This window comes from Sus scrofa, chromosome 14 (genome assembly GCF_054392235.1).
Source record: "Sus scrofa isolate SSC_HxYL_T2T_F1_AM1 chromosome 14, Sscrofa_HxYL_maternal_Yorkshire_Landrace_v2.0, whole genome shotgun sequence".
NCBI classification, from domain to species: domain Eukaryota; kingdom Metazoa; phylum Chordata; class Mammalia; order Artiodactyla; family Suidae; genus Sus; species Sus scrofa.
In genome coordinates this window covers 110,652,821-110,669,446 of record NC_139396.1, presented here as the reverse complement: position 1 = coordinate 110,669,446, position 16,626 = coordinate 110,652,821, and the positions used below count along the sequence as shown (strand labels likewise).

The 16,626-nt window shown below is 43.8% G+C and overlaps 1 protein-coding gene across 45 annotated transcripts in view; it reads left to right on the top strand.

Moving 5' to 3' along the window:
* Positions 1–54: 54 nt before the first annotated feature.
* Positions 55–16,626, top strand: part of LOC102164887 (uncharacterized) — a 96,821-nt gene continuing 80,249 nt past the window's right edge. For 13 of the 45 annotated variants that reach the window (XR_014827444.1, XR_014827422.1, XR_014827424.1 and 10 more), the window contains exons 1-4: positions 55–597; positions 6,272–7,095; positions 13,516–13,587; positions 14,858–14,929. Coding sequence is in view for 8 of the 45 variants with exons in the window: in XM_084996411.1 (XP_084852537.1) it covers positions 6,830–7,095; positions 13,516–13,587; positions 14,858–14,929 (410 nt within the window). In the remaining 37 variants the exon portion in view is untranslated. Of the gene's footprint in view, positions 598–6,176; positions 7,096–13,515; positions 13,619–14,857; positions 14,930–16,626 lie in introns of all 45 variants that reach the window. The other 32 variants (XR_014827453.1, XR_014827451.1, XR_014827446.1 and 29 more) reach the window with 9 other exon arrangements.

Below are 16,626 nucleotides of genomic sequence, written 5' to 3'. Positions count from 1 at the left end.
GGGCCTTCGGGGAGGGGCCTGCGAGTGGGCTGAAACCGCCGAGAGGGGCGCTGAGGAGACGCGCTTCCTGGACAACGCCGGCCAGAGGCCCCGAACGCGAGGGCGAGCGCCGGTTTCGCGGCCTCTCGGCGGAGCCTGGCCCTCCCACGAACTCAGCTCGGAAGACCCAGGCCCTGCGTCCCACTGGCTCCGGCCTCGCTCGGCGCCTCCCAGCTGAGGGACCGAGGAGGGTGCCCTGACTCGGGCCGCTCCACAGTGCGCTCAGCCGCCGCTGCCTTTGGAGGTGGCGTCTGGGCCACAGCGGAGGCTGCACTTGCCGCTGTTCACTCGCCCCCTGCGCCGCGACTTCTTCCTTTTTGGGTCAGTGGGACCCGGGCGACAGCCAGATTCCTCAGATGGTCCGTGCCTTGCAGCTGCGGATCCTCCGTGCGTTGCCCAGCTCCCAGGACTTTCCTCCCCGTCCAGGCTGAGCGCCGCGGGAGCTCCATCTTTGTGGCGCCCTGAGAGTCTCCCAGACTTCGCTGGAGCAGAGCCTCGGCCTCTTTGCCTTTCCTGGCCCTCCTAAGTTCTGAAATGGCAGCATTGTGCCAAGTAATGGTGAGTTCTGTGACTTCACAGAATGCGAAGGTGTCAGGGAATTTACCTGCCCATGGAGGCTGGGACAGGCCAGGGCCTGAAGGGTGGCGACGGGAGGGAATGCCTTCTGAGTGGCTACATTCAGGCCAGGGCTTGGCCCACGTAGGACTTTCCCCTGTAAGGAGGATGAGGGGAGATGGACATGGAGTCTCAGGAGTTATTGCAGTGGCAGCCAGGAGAATGGCTCCCATTCAGTTTAGCAGATTAGAGAGGGGAAGAGAGACTCCTAGAGGAACTGAGTCCCTGTTCCTTCCTTTCTTCCTTAACTCAGTAAATGTTCTGGATGCCCTTGAGGGGAGAGAGTGTGGGGATACAAGGTGATAAAGCTCTGTGCTTTTCCTCAAGGTTAGGGAGCATCTTCACACAGATAAGATTGTAAAGGAACAAAATTATGATGAGTCTGAGGTGCAAAAGATGAGATTCAGAATAGACATTAAAGCTCTGGATAATGGTCCCCAAAGCAAACTTTTCTTCTATGAGGAGAGCCCATTAATGAATATGAATGTGAGAAATCAAATCCCTAATGTGCTGTTCACATAGTGAAATTATAGAACTTCTAGGGCCTCGATAATAATCTGTCTACTTAGAATTTTGTATTTAACTGAACTATTATGCAAGAGTGAGCACAAAACAGATATTTTCAGAGGTACAAAGCCTAAGTTGAAACCTTCACAACCTTGGTGAAAGAACTACTAAAGAATGTGTTTCAGAAGGAGGGAAGCTGAACCCAGATGAAAGGAGAAGATTTCAAGAAACAATGACCAACATTGAGGTGTCAGCAGGGTTGGTTTCTATTGAGGCTTCTTCCTGGATTGCATATGGCTCCCTTCCCTCTGTGTCCTCTACTGGGCATTCATTGTGACTGTGTGGGAAGATAGCCATGGTGACTTTTCTTATGAGGACACCAGATCTATAGGATTAGGGTCCAATCCTTATGACCTCATTTAACCTAATCACCTCTGTAAAGGCCCAACATCCAAATGCAGTCACATTAGGATTATATTAATTTGGAAGGAGGGGCACAATTCAGTCCATAGCATTAAGTAAATATTAAATATATTGTATCCAGTAATTTAAAGACTTCATACAAAGAAAACACCAAGTATAGGAGATATACCAAATGTTCAAGAAGCAGATTAGTGTGATCATGTTCAAAGTCTTTCCAAAGACAATGTAATACTCCCTTGTGCATTTTATGAAGCTGGTCTTACCTAATATCAAATCCAGATAAGAACAGCACAAAAATAGGAAATTGATCATAGGCCAAAAAAATCTAAACTAATACTAAACTTAATCCAGCAATACTTTAAAAAATTATCATGGCCAATTTGGGCCTATTTACAAATATTAATATTTGTTAATATTATTTCAGCTGTATTAATTCAGTTGGAGATAAATATATATTTCTCAAAAATTATACAGAAAAAATTTAGATAAAATTCCACACTCATTCATGGAGTTCTCTTGTGGCACAGTGAGTTAAGGATCCAGTGTTGTCACTGCAGTGGTTTGGGTCGCTACTGTGATGTGGGTTCCCTCCCTGGTCCCAGGAATTTCCACATTCCATAGGCATGCCCAAAAAGAAAAATTCAATACTCATTCATGATATCTAGCACACCAAGAATGTTAGTGAAATACCCATATCTGATAAAGGATTTCTACCAAAAGCTTTCCATAAATAAAATAAATAACATTTTTTTGGTTCATTTGGGGGGTTTTGTTGTTTTCAATTTTTTTTTTTAGTTTTATTGAATTATAGTTGATTTACAATGTTGAAATAATTTCTGCTGAACAACAAAATGAATCAGTTAATACATATACACATACCCTTTTTTTCCCCAGATTCTTTTCCTTTATAGGTTATTACAGAATATTGGGTAGAGTTGCCTGTGTTATACAGCAGGTGCCCAATGACCAATAAATATCATTCTTTTTTTAATATGTATAATGATTTTTATTTTTTCCGTTATACTTGGTTTACAGTGTTCTGTCAGTTTTCTACTGTACAGCATGGTGACCCAGTTTCACATATATGTATAGATTCTTTTTTCTCACATTCTCATGCTCCATCATAAGTGACTAGACATAGTTCCCAGTGCTACACAGCAGGATCTCATTGCTAATCCATTCCAAAAGCAATAGTTTGCATCCATTATCCTCAAGCTTCCAATCCATCCCATTCCCACCCCTTCCCCCTTGGCAACCACAAGTCTATTCTCTAAGCCCATGATTTTTTCTGTGGAAAGGTTCATTTGTGCCGCATATTAGATTCCAGATATGTGATATCATATAGTATTTGTCTTTCTCTTTCTGACTTACTTCACTCAGGATGAGAGTCTCTAGTTCCATCCATGTTGCTGCAAATGGCATTATTTTGTTCTTTTTATGGCTGAGTAGTATTCTATTGTATATATATACCACATCTTCCTAATCCAATCATCTGTTGATGGACATTTGGGATGTTTCCATGTATTGGCTATTGTGACTAGTGCTGCAATGAACATGCGGGTGCATGCGTCTTTTTCAAGGAAAGTTTTGTCTGGATATATGCCCAAGAGTGGGATTGCTGTGTCAAACGGTAGTTCTATGTCTGGTTTTCTGAGGTACCTCCATACTGTTCTCCATAGTGGTTGTACCAGCTTACATTCCCACCAACAGTGCAGGAGGGTTTCCTTTTCTCCACACCCGCTCCAGCATTTGTTATTTGTGGACTTATTAATGATGGCCATTCTGACTGGTGTGAGGTGGTAGCTCGTGGTAGTTTTGATTTGCATTTCTCTAATAATCAGGGATGTTGAGCATTTTTTCATGTGCTTGTTGGCCATCTGTATATCTTCTTTGGAGACAAGTCTATTCAGGTCTATTGCCCATTTTTCCATTGGGTTGTTGGCTTTTTTGCTGTTGAGTTGTATAAGCTGTTGTATATTTTAGAGATTAAGCCCTTGTTGGTTGCATCACTTGAAACTATTTTCTCCCATTCTGTAAGTTGTCTTTTTGTTTTCTTTTTGGTTTCCTTTGCTGTGCAAAAGCTTGTCAGCTTGATTAGATCCCATTGGTTTATAATAAATATAATTCTTAATGGTGATGTGTTGGAAGCATTCTTTTTGAAATCAAGAATGCCTCTATTGTAGCTCTGCTCATTGGAGAAGTAGTCAGCACAATGTGTTTTTGTTTTCTGAATTTTTATACTAACCCAACAGATTTTACAGTTAATTTTTGAAAATAAGAGCGCTTAGCAAGTTGAGTGAATATATCAGCCAGTAAATACACTTCTTCACAATACCAATAAACTGTTTAAAAACTCTATTTGAAAATGTCATTTAGACTAGCAGCAGAAATATAAGGTATTAAGAGAAGAGAAATCTTCATAGGGATCTTCACAGGGAAATATAAATGAATGGCATTGAAAAAGACCCAAATAAATGAAGACATTCCCTGATAAGAAGTCTGATTGCTGATTCAAATCCCTCAAAATATATCTGTATATATGATGGTATCATAAACAAATATTAAGAGGGTTTTGGTGGAATGGAGACTTAGGAGTTGATTCTAAAATTTGCATGAATGAGCAAATGGCCAACAATTTCTCTAAGAAAAATTAGTGGGTGATTTACTCAGACCTATCAAGCCTTGCTATAGCATTCTGTGTATGTTAGGTTAAGTAATTGAACCTTGTGTATATCAGATTCTACTGGGTTATCTTCTGTAATAAAACCCAGCTGAAAAATCACCTGAAAAGCACAAACTTTATTTCCCACTCATATATCTCACTGTCCCACACATACATCTCCATCTCAGGTTCTCAAGAGGGAGCAGCACATCACAGCTGCCAGGCTGTCAGGTCTGCTTGAATCACACCTGGATTTTTATAGATTCTGTTCAGACATGGTACATGTTACTTCTATTAACATTTACTTGGTGGAATCAAGTCCAAGCCCACCATGAATGTGGCAGGGAAGCACAATCTTTCTCTGCAAGAGGAAGGGACAGTGAGGAATAGCAATAGACTCATTCACACAATAATAACTTAGTGTAGCATTGGCACTTTCAGTATAAACCAATAGACAGATAAAGGCACTGGAACAGAGAGCATAGGAACAGGCCACACCTATATGGAAGTTGAAACACATCAAAGTGACAGACAAACCACTGAGAGGAAAAAAAAGAAATAGGTGACAAATGGTGCTGGGACAATTTGGTCTCTAAATGGGAAACATGAAATCAGATCCCTGGCAAGAACCACACATTTAAATTAATTCCAGATGGATTAAGGACAATGTGAAAGGCAAATCTTTAAAATTTTTTAAGACGGAGTTCTCGTTGTGGCGCAGTGGTTAACGAATCCAACTAGGAACCATGAGGTTGCGAGTTTGATCCCTGCCCTTGCTCAGTGGGTTAACGATCCGGCGTTGCCTTGAGCTGTGGTGTAGGTTGCAGATGTGGCTCGGATCCCACGTTGCTGTGGCTGTGGCCGGCAGCTACAGCTCCGATTAGACCCCTAGCCTGAGAACCTCCATATGCCATGGGAGTGGCCCAAGAAATGGCAAAAAAGACAAAAAAATAAAAAAATAAAAAATAAAAAATAAATTTTTAAGATAAAATCTGTTTCACCTTAACAGGGAAGAATTTCTTAAGATATAAACAGTGCAAATCTTAACAGTTTCTAAAAAGTGACAAATTCAACTATATTAAAATTCAGAACTTGAAAAATAATATACACACACAAATAGATATATAACCAAATGAATCACTTTACTACACACTTTAACATTGTAAATCAACTATATGTCAATTTAAAAGATTAAGAACTTATGCTTTATTAAAAAGTATTAAATAGAGTGAAAAAAAGATCCACATGCTGAAGATCTTTGCAATGACTGATGCAAGATTAGAATCCTAAGGAATACTAAGGAATCAGTATGAAAGAGAAACACCCAAATTGGAGAATGGATACAGGCAGAAACAGACATTTCACAAAGGAAGGACCCAAAATCTGTTGAACAGAAGACCAATTCCACCAGTGATGAGAATGCAAATTAAGAGCAAAACAGATGTTGAATCAATAGAAAAATACATAAAAATATGACAATACCAAGTGTTATAAAGGATGCAAAGCAGGGAAAACCTAAGGCTGTGTGGAGTACACCAGATTTCTTTAACTCCAAATATAATTTATTTAATATATTCCATTATTTAAAATACCACTTGAACAATAATAAGAACTACAAAAATCACCAACACAATGCTTTCTGCCATGTATAATTTTTATATCTTTGCTATGCATATTGAAAGATCTATTTTAGACTTTAGAGAATAACTTTTAACATATATCACACCGCTCTTTTGTGCATACAAAATAAAGTAAATTGGTTAACGTATTTCTAAAAATCTTTATATTCACAGTCTGAGTTTTTAAAACACTTTTGAATCATAGTTGTTAATACCCAGTGCGGATCCTCCATCCAGTGCAGGTCATCCCTTTCTGATTTCTGATCACAGAAACTGAGCATAATAAAATAGTTCTTGTTTCATGTCACTAGGTTTGAGGTGATTTGTTGCACAGCAGAAGATAACTAGAATGTCTCCCGTTGACAAAAGGACTTTAACATCCTTCAGGACCTTCTTCCTCTTCTAGATCCTTGGATCCACTGGGTCACAGGAATGAGCACTGCAACACCCTGCACTCCCAGGTCCTAGACCTCCTCCCTCATAGTGATGTCCTCATCTAAGCCATTCAGCTGCCTTCCTTCAGTTGACAAAAAGGCAGGATTGCTCCCAGATTTAATGGCCACCTGAGAGGACTTTGGATGCAGAACACATGGAGGCCTCATCTTACCACCTCTTCAAGGATCCCCTGACACCCCCTGGGATTGTCAAAAGGCAGGCCCCTGAGCAGAGCAGCAGGTCATAAAGTCACCATGCCAACCTTCTTGTCCATCATAAGGGACATCACAGGTAATTCCACCTCCTTGGGGTGGAGGACAGGCTGCACAGGTAGTGAACCATCCCTCAAGCCAGCAATCTTTTCCTCTTCTGCCCTGAGGGCAGGTACCAGGGGGAGGCTTACAGTGCACCTTAGTGAAAGGGCTGGAGGGGCCAAGGCTTTTGGACACAAGTGGAGGTGGTAGAGGCCACGGTCTGAGGTGGCCTGGAGTGGCCGGGGTCCACTGGGGCCACAGGTGCAGCCAGTTAAATGGAGAGTGGCAGGCCCTGGATGCCTGGCCCCAGGCTCTTCCTGCTGCTGTTGCTGCCCCCTCCACTGCTGAGTGCAGGAAGCTTGCAGCACAGTGTCCTAGACTGGAGAAATTTCCACCACCTTGACCTTGGCTGGAGAAACATTCACCACTACCTCAGCCCAGACTGGAGAAGCTTCAACAGGGACACTGGTCATCAAGGAAGCAAGGCAGACAGGTTGTATGACTGCAGAGGAGAATTCGACCTCTACTTCATCATAGATGCGTGAGTGGCCCTCCCACCCATCCCCACCCCATCCCCACCCCACCCCCACCCCACCTGTGCTCCTCAAGGTGCCTCTGTCACCAAGGTCACTGATGGCAAGAAGTGGTAAGGGCCTCTGAGAGAGGGGAAGCAAGGACCATCTTGGTCAGACCCAAGAAGCAGACCTCTGTGATCTTCTTGTTCCTAGACAGAAAGACCTAGGCATTTATTTCCTGGGTCTCTCACTTTGGGAAAGGAGAAGGGTCACCATGAGGTTTCTAGATGGCTGTTAGTCAGTCCCTCCATTGTCTTGACCTGAATCTGTGACCCGCATATCCCTTAAACAGCTGGAGGGTCAAGTGATTACTCAGCTGCCTTCTCAGCAGTTGTGAGAAGCTCATAGGGAATTTTGAACTTATTTTGTTTTGTTTTACCCTAATGAGTTCAATTTTTACTGGACCCCAGAGGGATTGCTGTGACATTTTCATAGTGTTACTACTTAGAAAGTCCTTTGCTTTGTTGGTTCTAAGTGTTCTGCTGCTTTCTTTGACAACTTGGAGACTCATGTTACAGTTTGTGTGCGCTTTCTGAACAGTTTGTTCTATCTCCATGTGGCTCTGGGAAAACTGGGCTGTGCCTTAGGCACCTTCTGGGTCTTGAAGAAGGAAAGGGAGGAGCGAGTCCTCAGACCAGAGAGATTTCTTTAGTTCTGTTTTTAACTGCTCTGTGGGGCTGAGTATAAACTTTACTTAGTTAGTAACAGTGGCATGACTCTCAATATCATTGAAGCACATTATGCCCCAAAGCCCATCACCGCATGTCTGTGGGAGTAGAGTCGGGAAGGTATTTGCATATGCAATCTCCTGGAAAAGGGAGTGGGCTTCTACAGGTAGGATGAGATAGCCCAGAGGCTGATGGGGGTGACAGGACTGAATCCTGCTGGATTCTGCAAATGGAAGGAGCTGAGGGTGTCCAAGAAAGAGCCCTGCTCACCCATTTCCTAGCCCCAGGCCATCAGGGAGGAGTAAGCCTAGAGCATGGCCACAGTGTGCCAGACCAAGATAGTCCTGAAGCTCAACAAATTCTTCAGTCCCAGAGGAATGATACCCTTCCCTGGGATCTGTGCTACCGTAGTCGAGTTATGGAAATTCTTGCTGCCTTCAAAGCCACCTTGATGAGAACTTTTGGAAGATGGGGCAGATTCCCTCCTGATTTTTCCCAGCTACTCTTGGAGAAAGGAGCCCCAGCTTTGCAGTCAGACAGACTCCACTAATAAGTGACACAGCTTTGGGCAAGTGGTCTCACCTCTTTGTGTCTCGGCATCCCCATCTGTACAATTGGATCTTCATATCCACTTCACCAGGCTGTGATGAGGTGGAAAGAGAGTTTATAGGTGGTTTGACCAGCATGTGTCAGATGCAATCATAGAGGAGGAGCCTACAATAAACTGCCAGGGAAGGCAGAGTCCCATACTCTGGGAACTCCCTGGCACTACAGGGGCCCCTGTTCCAGTCCTGATTCCCTGGATCACTCTTTCCCCATGTGTCCTTTGTGGGGAGGTGGGGTGCACACCCTATACTCCTGCTAGTGGCAGTCCTAAGATTCTCTAGATCTTCCAACCATTGGTGAGCAGTCCTTTTCATTCACTGGTTACTTTATTCATCCACTCACTGAAATAATTACCGGAAAAGTGCTATATGTCGTCAGTGGACACCGGAGACAAGGTAGCAGACAAAACTTGAAAAAAATCCTTGGCCTCTGGCACTTTCATTGTAAGAGAGAGACAAGATACAAATAAAAGAGGAACTAGTGTATGGTATGGGGGAAGTTAGTACATGAAGATGTGCTCAGGGAGAGGCTATTTTAAAGAGATGCTCAGGAAAGGCCATGCTGATAGCCTGGGGGGTTGGGGGGTGGCTTGGGTGATTTTCCAGCAGAGGAGGTGTGTGATTGGGTCATTTTTAAAAAGGGTCACACTTGAGGGGCAAAAGAACAGAGCCTTCCAGGAGACCAGTGAGGGGCCTGGTGCAAGGATCCAGGAAGGGGATGATGGTGGTGTGGACCAGTAGGCTATGTGTGGCAATGATTAGACAGATTCTGGAGCTATTTTGAAATTAGAGGACACAGGATTCCAGACAGTGTTGATTGGGGAAGCCAGGTGTGTCACTAGATTGGGGATAGGGGTAGGGGAGGAAAGCAGTTTCATCACTGTGTCTTCCTCATAATGTGAATAAATATTATCCCTATTTTACTGATGAGGCAAGGAGCCAGCTCAAGGCCTGGGGAATGACCCTTCAGAACCTCTGTATAAGAAATATAGGTTCAGAATTTGAACTCTGTAATCTTAGTCTTTGTCTTCAATATTGATTGTAATGTGTCTTGATGTGATCTTTATGTGATCTTTTTTGTTTTACTGAATTGAATTTAGTTGAGATTCTTGGAATTGTGGGATCATGCTTTTCATCTAATTTTAGACATTTTTGGATGTTACTTCTTTAAATAATGTTTCCACTTATTTTTCTTATTGGCTTCAAGAATTCACACAACATGTTTATTGGTCTGCTTAAGTGTATCCTACAGGGCCCTTAGACTCGGACCACTTGTATTCATTCTTTTTCCTTTATGCTTCTGACACTAAACAGTATCAATTGTCCTATCCTTAGTTTTGCTGATTCCTTGCTCTGCTTATTATAATCTGTTATTGAACCACCCTAATGAATGTTTTAATTTATTATTGCATTTTTCTTCTCTAAAATTTCTGCTTGATTTGTTAATAACTTATGTTTTCAACAATATTTATTTTTCCCATATATCATTATCCTGGTTTCCTCTATTTCTTTGTCTTTACTCTCCTACCTCTGAGCATATGTAGGATAGATGCTTTTTAGTGTTTGTTTAGTAAATCTGATGCCTTGGCTTATTCAGTAATGGTTTGTGTACTTTTATTTAGTTTCTTTGAATGAACAGTGGTCTTCTTTCTTTGTAAGTTTTGTGATTTTTGTTGAAAATTAGTATTTTTGTTACTATAATGTGGTACCTCTAGAAAGTAGAATTCACCAAAGCTTACAACCCAGGATTGTATTGCTTTTATCTGTTGCTGTAAGTGGATGACTTAGTCTCTTTATTCTGAAACTTTTCCAAACTGCTTTTACAAAGAATATTCCTTGTTGTGCATGATCACTGGAGTTTCTGTTCCCTTAATTCTTTTTCACTGAATGTATTGACAGAGATTCCCCAATTGCCAGGATCTGAAATAAACATAAAACCATTGCAAAATTGTAAAAAGGCATGCACACACACACACACACACACACACACACACACACACACACATTAAAGAGAGAGAAAGAAGGAGGGAAGGAGAGGGAAAGAGCAGTCACCTCTTCTGTTCTTTTCAGAACAATTTTTTTTTAAAAGAAACCAAGCATAGTTTATTTTTTGAACTTTTCATGTTTGTACAACTTTTGACGATAGCTGAGAAATTTCCCGTTGGCTAAGGTTGCTGGCCTTTGAGTACTTTTGTCATTGACAAGAGAGGAGAGACTGTACGTGTCTGCTGTCCCTGCCTATTGTCTTTTATTTGAAATTTTTTTCCATTTTTTTAAATTAAAGTATAAGTTACAGGTGTACAACATAGTGGTTCACGGTTTTAAAGGTTATGTATTCCCTTAATAATTATTACAAGATACTGGCTATATTCTTTGTGCTGTCCAGTACATCATCATAGCTCCTTTATTTTGTACATAGTAGCTTGCTCTTTTCTAGGACATTCCTTTAGCACTTAGCTAAACCAGCACTGAGCCTAGGTATAAGCCTAAGGTGAAAGCTTAAGGTCTTCTCCAGACTTTCCTGGGCTTTCTCCTGGCATGGGTGTATGTGTCTGTTTCTAAATTCAACTATGCCTATAGCTCATTTTAAACATACTAACTGACTCCAGTCAGTTAAGGAGAGTTTTACACAATAATTTGTAAGTAAAGTCTACACTGCTCCCTTTGGATCAAGGATAACATGGGACTGGAACAGTGATCAAGACCAAAACTGCCACCATGTGAGAGAAGGTGTGGGGAAAATGTGATGAAATATGCAGCAAAACTCTCCTACTGTTTTGAAGATAGCTATTTCTTGATTGCATATTTTGCTGTTTGTTGTAAATATTTTATTGTTTTCTAAAGCTTCTGTAAAGTTGGTGCTGACAGTTTATGGTTAGCTGTTTGATGTCTCCATGGGGGAATGGGGGCTTAGATTTTTCAGAATCTGCCATTTTTGTGACATTCTCTTTGCTACAAGTTTTCGTTTACAATTTTATTTTCACATTTAGAAGAAAATGCTTGAGCCTAATTTAAATCAAATACTGTTACTATTCATAACAAAAATCTTGAGTCTCCCGACCCTTGCCTCCCAATTTCTGATCCCACTCCCCAGAGGAAGCCACTTATGAATCTTCCAGATTTTTCTTCTGATATTATGACCATGTTTCTAATGCTGTGCCTGCACTGACTGCTATTTCCTGTTTTTTGTTTGTTTGTTTGTTTGTTTGTTTTTTAGAGGTTTATACCTTCTCTGTTGAGTTCTTACTATGAGGGGGAAGAAAATTTAGCTTTCTTATAGCTCAGCTCCCCTCTATGATCCTGTCATAGCCACTTCCAATGTCCTAGCATGGTTATCTCACTAGGATGTTTTGGCCTCAAGATTTAATAGCAGAGATGTCCTCAAATTTCTGGTGACCCTCATATCTCCATTCTCATTTAAGAGTGGCACTAATTCATGCTTGAAGTTGTGCCAGAAGCCCCTGTGGTTGTTCTTTTCCAAACCACCTCCTTCCTAGGGACCTTAAGGCCCCTGTGGTATTTTCCACTACCATAAGCACTGTTCTTCTGCATTCTAGAATCTAGACCTTCATTCAAAATAATCACACACTGGAACCTTTTCCAGAGTGTGGGTTGAAGACTTTTTTTCCCTTTATATGTTCTTTGGAAGATCTTCAAACACAGAGGAGAGGAGTAATGAGAAGGAAAGCAGAATGTGGTATGAATAGTTAGGAAAGGACTTGCCTTGCACTTAAGCATAGGAGCTTCCAAGAGAAGGTCTGTATTGTGGGTGGATTGTCAGAGTTTTGTGCTTTGTCACCCAGCAATTGTCACACCCAGCAGTGTCTCCCAGAACTATCAAGTTCAGGGGATAAGTCATGGGGTTTGCAGCTAGCTCTGGGTTCAGGTCCATGAGAATTTTGACAAATTCTTTGATCTGTGAGAGCTTCAGTTTTCTCATCTGTAAAATGGGAATAATGATGCTATCAGCGTTCTTTTGGAATTATAAATCATGCATGCCTGGTGTATATGTGCTCCATTAATGATAACCCTGGTATTGTTAGAGTCATCCATCCTTAGTTTCCTTACCACCGCCTGATAGTTTTAGATAGAACCAAGAGGAGACAGAAGGAAATATAGAGGAGAAGGATGCTCTTGGGAATGTGAGAATCACACACACACACACACACACACACACACACACACACACACACACACGACATTCAGGGTATTTATGGGCATAGTGATCACTGGAGGTGAAAGGAAGAAACCAAATGAAGCACATTTGCCAACATTCACTGGAAAGGGCCCAGAACAGGGCACCAGCCTTAGTTTCACCCCTACCATTGGAGAACCTTGACAAGACACTTAGCCTGTGAGACCAATATTTGCCCTCCATAACCTGGACTAGTGCAGACCTGCAGATGTGTGGGATTGCAGGGACCTTTGAACCCTGGCCAGTAGGGCAAATGGAAGTTCTTCCCACCTAGACAGAAGGGGTTATACGGCCCTAATCCCCTTCAGCCTCCCAGTCTCCATTCAGGTACTAAAGTTAGTGCCAATAGCAGGGAGAAACTGAAAGTAGGAATAGAAAGGTCCTCCAACTTACCCGGCTGGTTAGGGACAATGATGCCAGGACAGCAGTGTCCTTGGCCAACTTCTGCCCCTTTATAGGGAGAGATCCCAGAAAAGCCTTTCAGTGTCCAGAGTGGCTCAGTTTTGCAGGATGATAAGAAAAAAGTGAAATAAAATAACCTGAGTAGCACATCCTTCTCATGCCTGAGGCCAGGGCTCTTCTGGGTGTGTCCAAACTGGGGTACCAGGGGAGCCAGCATATCATAATTGCTTAGCCTTTCCCAACCAATGCACCCTCCCTTATTCCTTGTGAATCCACATCCTGGTTTGCCACCCAAAGGCCCTCCTCCCCATGCATTTGAGTAAGGTTGGTCACCCTCCCCACTACTCACATTGATGAAAGTTGCCACCAGAGTGACCCACCGAGTGTGGAGCATCCTTTAGCTACTTGAGGCTGGGGAAGAGTAGTTCATGGGGCTACTGGAACTGGGGAGGTAGAAAATCTGCTCACCAAATGGAGATGCCTCATCCCTTTTAATCAAGTCTTCTTGGTTTTCAGGTCGAAGAATGTAGGCGACTCCTGGAAGGACATTTGCAAATTAGTGGAAAAATTGGTGAAGAGGTTTACAAAGTACGGCTGGAGTTTTCCTCTGCCAGGCAGAGTACATATCTCTTTCCATTCGGTGGGCATAGGAGTCCCTCGGGTCAGGAACAGAGAGCCCAGGGGGGTGTTCTAAAGCAGAGAGAATGACCAGTCACACTGATTCCATCGTGTCCCAGCAGCTTTCTTGGCTCCTGCCTGGGTCACACAATGTAGGGGACACAGTCTGTCCTTGAGGACCTTGCAGATTAGGAAACAGGCAAATCCGTAACACATAACTAAGCACTAGGTTAAAGGGTTCCAAGGACCAAAGAAAAGGGCAAAGGTGTTGCTTGCAACTTTAAAGAAAAAGCAAGTGCTCTTAGGGAAAAAAATGTAAATGGATTCCTAGAGAATGTGGAATTTTGAACTAGGTCTTGAAAGACAGGGTAACAGAAACTATCAAGGAGATTTTTTGTGAGCGGTCTGTTCTGCTGGGAGCAGGGTTATCTCAAGGGAGAGCTGGGAAATGAGGCTGGACAGCACAGCTTGGGGCCAAGTCCATGGGGCTCATAATGCCAGGCCCAGGGGTTTGGATTTCTTGCTGTGAGCAATAGGGAGCTATAGCTGATTCTTGAGCAGGGGTCTGACATGATCAGGGTTGTGCCCCCCAGGAGAAAAGTCTCATAATTATGGGTAAAAGGGGTTGGAACATGAACCAGGACAAGTGGGGAACCCAGCTAGGTATCTATGGTATATATTTTCAAAAAGATAATGTGGGTCAGTTGGTCTTAAGATAGTGGAGGAAAGAGGGAAGGATATATATGAATGGCTGCTGAAAGGTAGAATAATTTCTTTGAGATGAGAGGGAGGCAGGGAAGACAGGTAAGGAGAGAAGTGTGGGAAGTTCCAAAGAATTTTACATTAGAAGAGAGGCCAGAGGAGAGGCCCTCATGCAGGAATGCACAGGCAGCTACCCTCTTGTGTATGCAGGGAGTGTGTGCATATGCCTATATGTGTGTTTGTGTGTGCATGTGTGTGAGAGAGAGAGAGACAGGCAGACAGACAGATAGATAGAGACTTGGGCTATTGGGATTGTAGGAATGGAACACGATGTTATCCTAGCAGTCACTTCCAGTAAGACCACATATCCTATAGGCCTCTGAGTCTGTCACAAAAGAAATGGGAACTTCCAGGATTCAAGAAATGCACACCAAAGCAAAAGAGTTGGGATGGGGACCAGGAAAATTGGCATTCACCCCCATTGGTATAATTTTGACCACTTGTTCATGGCTTCTTACGAGCCATGCTTCCTCCCCAGCCCTGAATTGCGGGTTTCACTCATCACCTACTCCTCATATGGAAACACCATCCTGTGGCTCAATAAAGACAGGTAAGTGCTGCTTTAAGCCCCCAAGTTAGGCCTGGTGGGCAGGGTCGCAGAGAGACACAAGGAGCTGATAGTTTCCACTGGGTGTGGCAGGCCCCTTCTGGGCTCCCCTCAATGCCTAACCTGATCCCCAGCCCCTGCTCCCTTGGCTCCCACTGACCCCGGCTGCACTGACAGTAGACCATCTCCACCCCCTCTTACCCCTGCTCTCTACCTGTCCTGAGTCCTTCCATGGGGGCTTTTCCTTTTCTTATGGTCAGGCTGGCTATGAGAATTTTCTTGATCTGGTGGAGCAGATGTGCAGGCTTTTTATGAACACTGGCCAGGGTTGGGCATCTGCTGTGTGTGTCACCCTCTGCTTTGGGCCAGTGGGGGTGAGGAGGAGACAGAGGGGATGAGGAGGAGAGTCAGAACCAGGGACGAAGGCGTGGGAATATTGAAATATTCGGGGCTTCAGTGTATAGGAACTTTGTCCTTTAGTGGTCTGAGACAAGGGAACCCATGAGTATGATTCCAAATACCAGGCTGGGCTGGAGTGCAAGAGGGAGACATGACATGCAGCATCCGAAGTGGGCCAGAAGTAGACCCAGTGTGCCCAAAGGCCTGGAGGAGGGAAGATCTGGAACTTCTGGGTAGTTTGGAGGTTAAGATTCTCATTATGCAAACGACTGGAATTTGGTGGGTGAAGCAGCAATGATAGGTTGAGGACATTTAAGATTGGTATCCCTCCTCCCCTGTTCAGGGCCTTGGGGAGAAGCCAGAGCAGCAGATGAGCAAAAACTGCAAGGCTAGAGGGTAGGGAGAGGTACCAGTGCATAGAGACAGCACTCCCCATGCCTGGCTCCCTGGAGAAGCAGGGAATGAGCTTCCTACTCTGTGAGCTAGGAGGAGGTGTGGTTTTGTGCATGTATGTAGTTTGAGTTTAGAAGAGAGAGACCAGAGTGAATTTGAAGTGGGAGAAAGAAAGTTCATGGGGGAGGGATACTGGCAGGTGGCAGAGGGTGAGGCAGAGGACACTGACATGCGCCTCTGGGGGAGTGGCTGTCTGTGGGGGAGAGGAAGACCACTGTCTCCCCTGGCATGTACCCAGACAGCATCAATGAATCTCATGAGAGACCTCCCCATTCTCCTCTGGAGAGTGAAGGAGGAAAATACATGAGGGAGGATTAAGGAATAGGAATGGAGCTCAGGGGAGTGGAAATGATGTGAAATCCTTTGTGGGATGGGTAGGAGATGGCAGGGGATACTTACCTAGGAAGACAACTCAAAACAACCACGGCTGTCATGGTTCCAGCTCAGGGAGAGCTCGCAGAATCTTCTTGGGAGCTGGGCTGAATTTGGGATTAGGCAATCTCCAAAGTATCTCTCTGCCTAGGAGTTTAGCAGGATATGGCGAAGGGCTAGGGTGGGTCCTGGTGTGCAGAGTGAGTCCAGAAGTGGCTGCAGGAGTCTGATGAGGGAGACCTCTGGTGGGTCTGGGGAGAATGTGGGGGCAAGCCTGGGACCAGGCATGGTGCTCTCTGAGTCCCGTCCACTAGGGGGAGCAGGCTGAGGATGGCAGAGCCCACAAAGACGCTTGGTCCCAGTGTTGGAAAAGCCAGACAGCACAGGGCTAGGAAGCCCCAGGGGTGATGGCAGTGGTGGCGGGGGCCAGTAACAATTGGGAAGAGTTGGAAGCGGCTCTTTTATGATATGAGAGG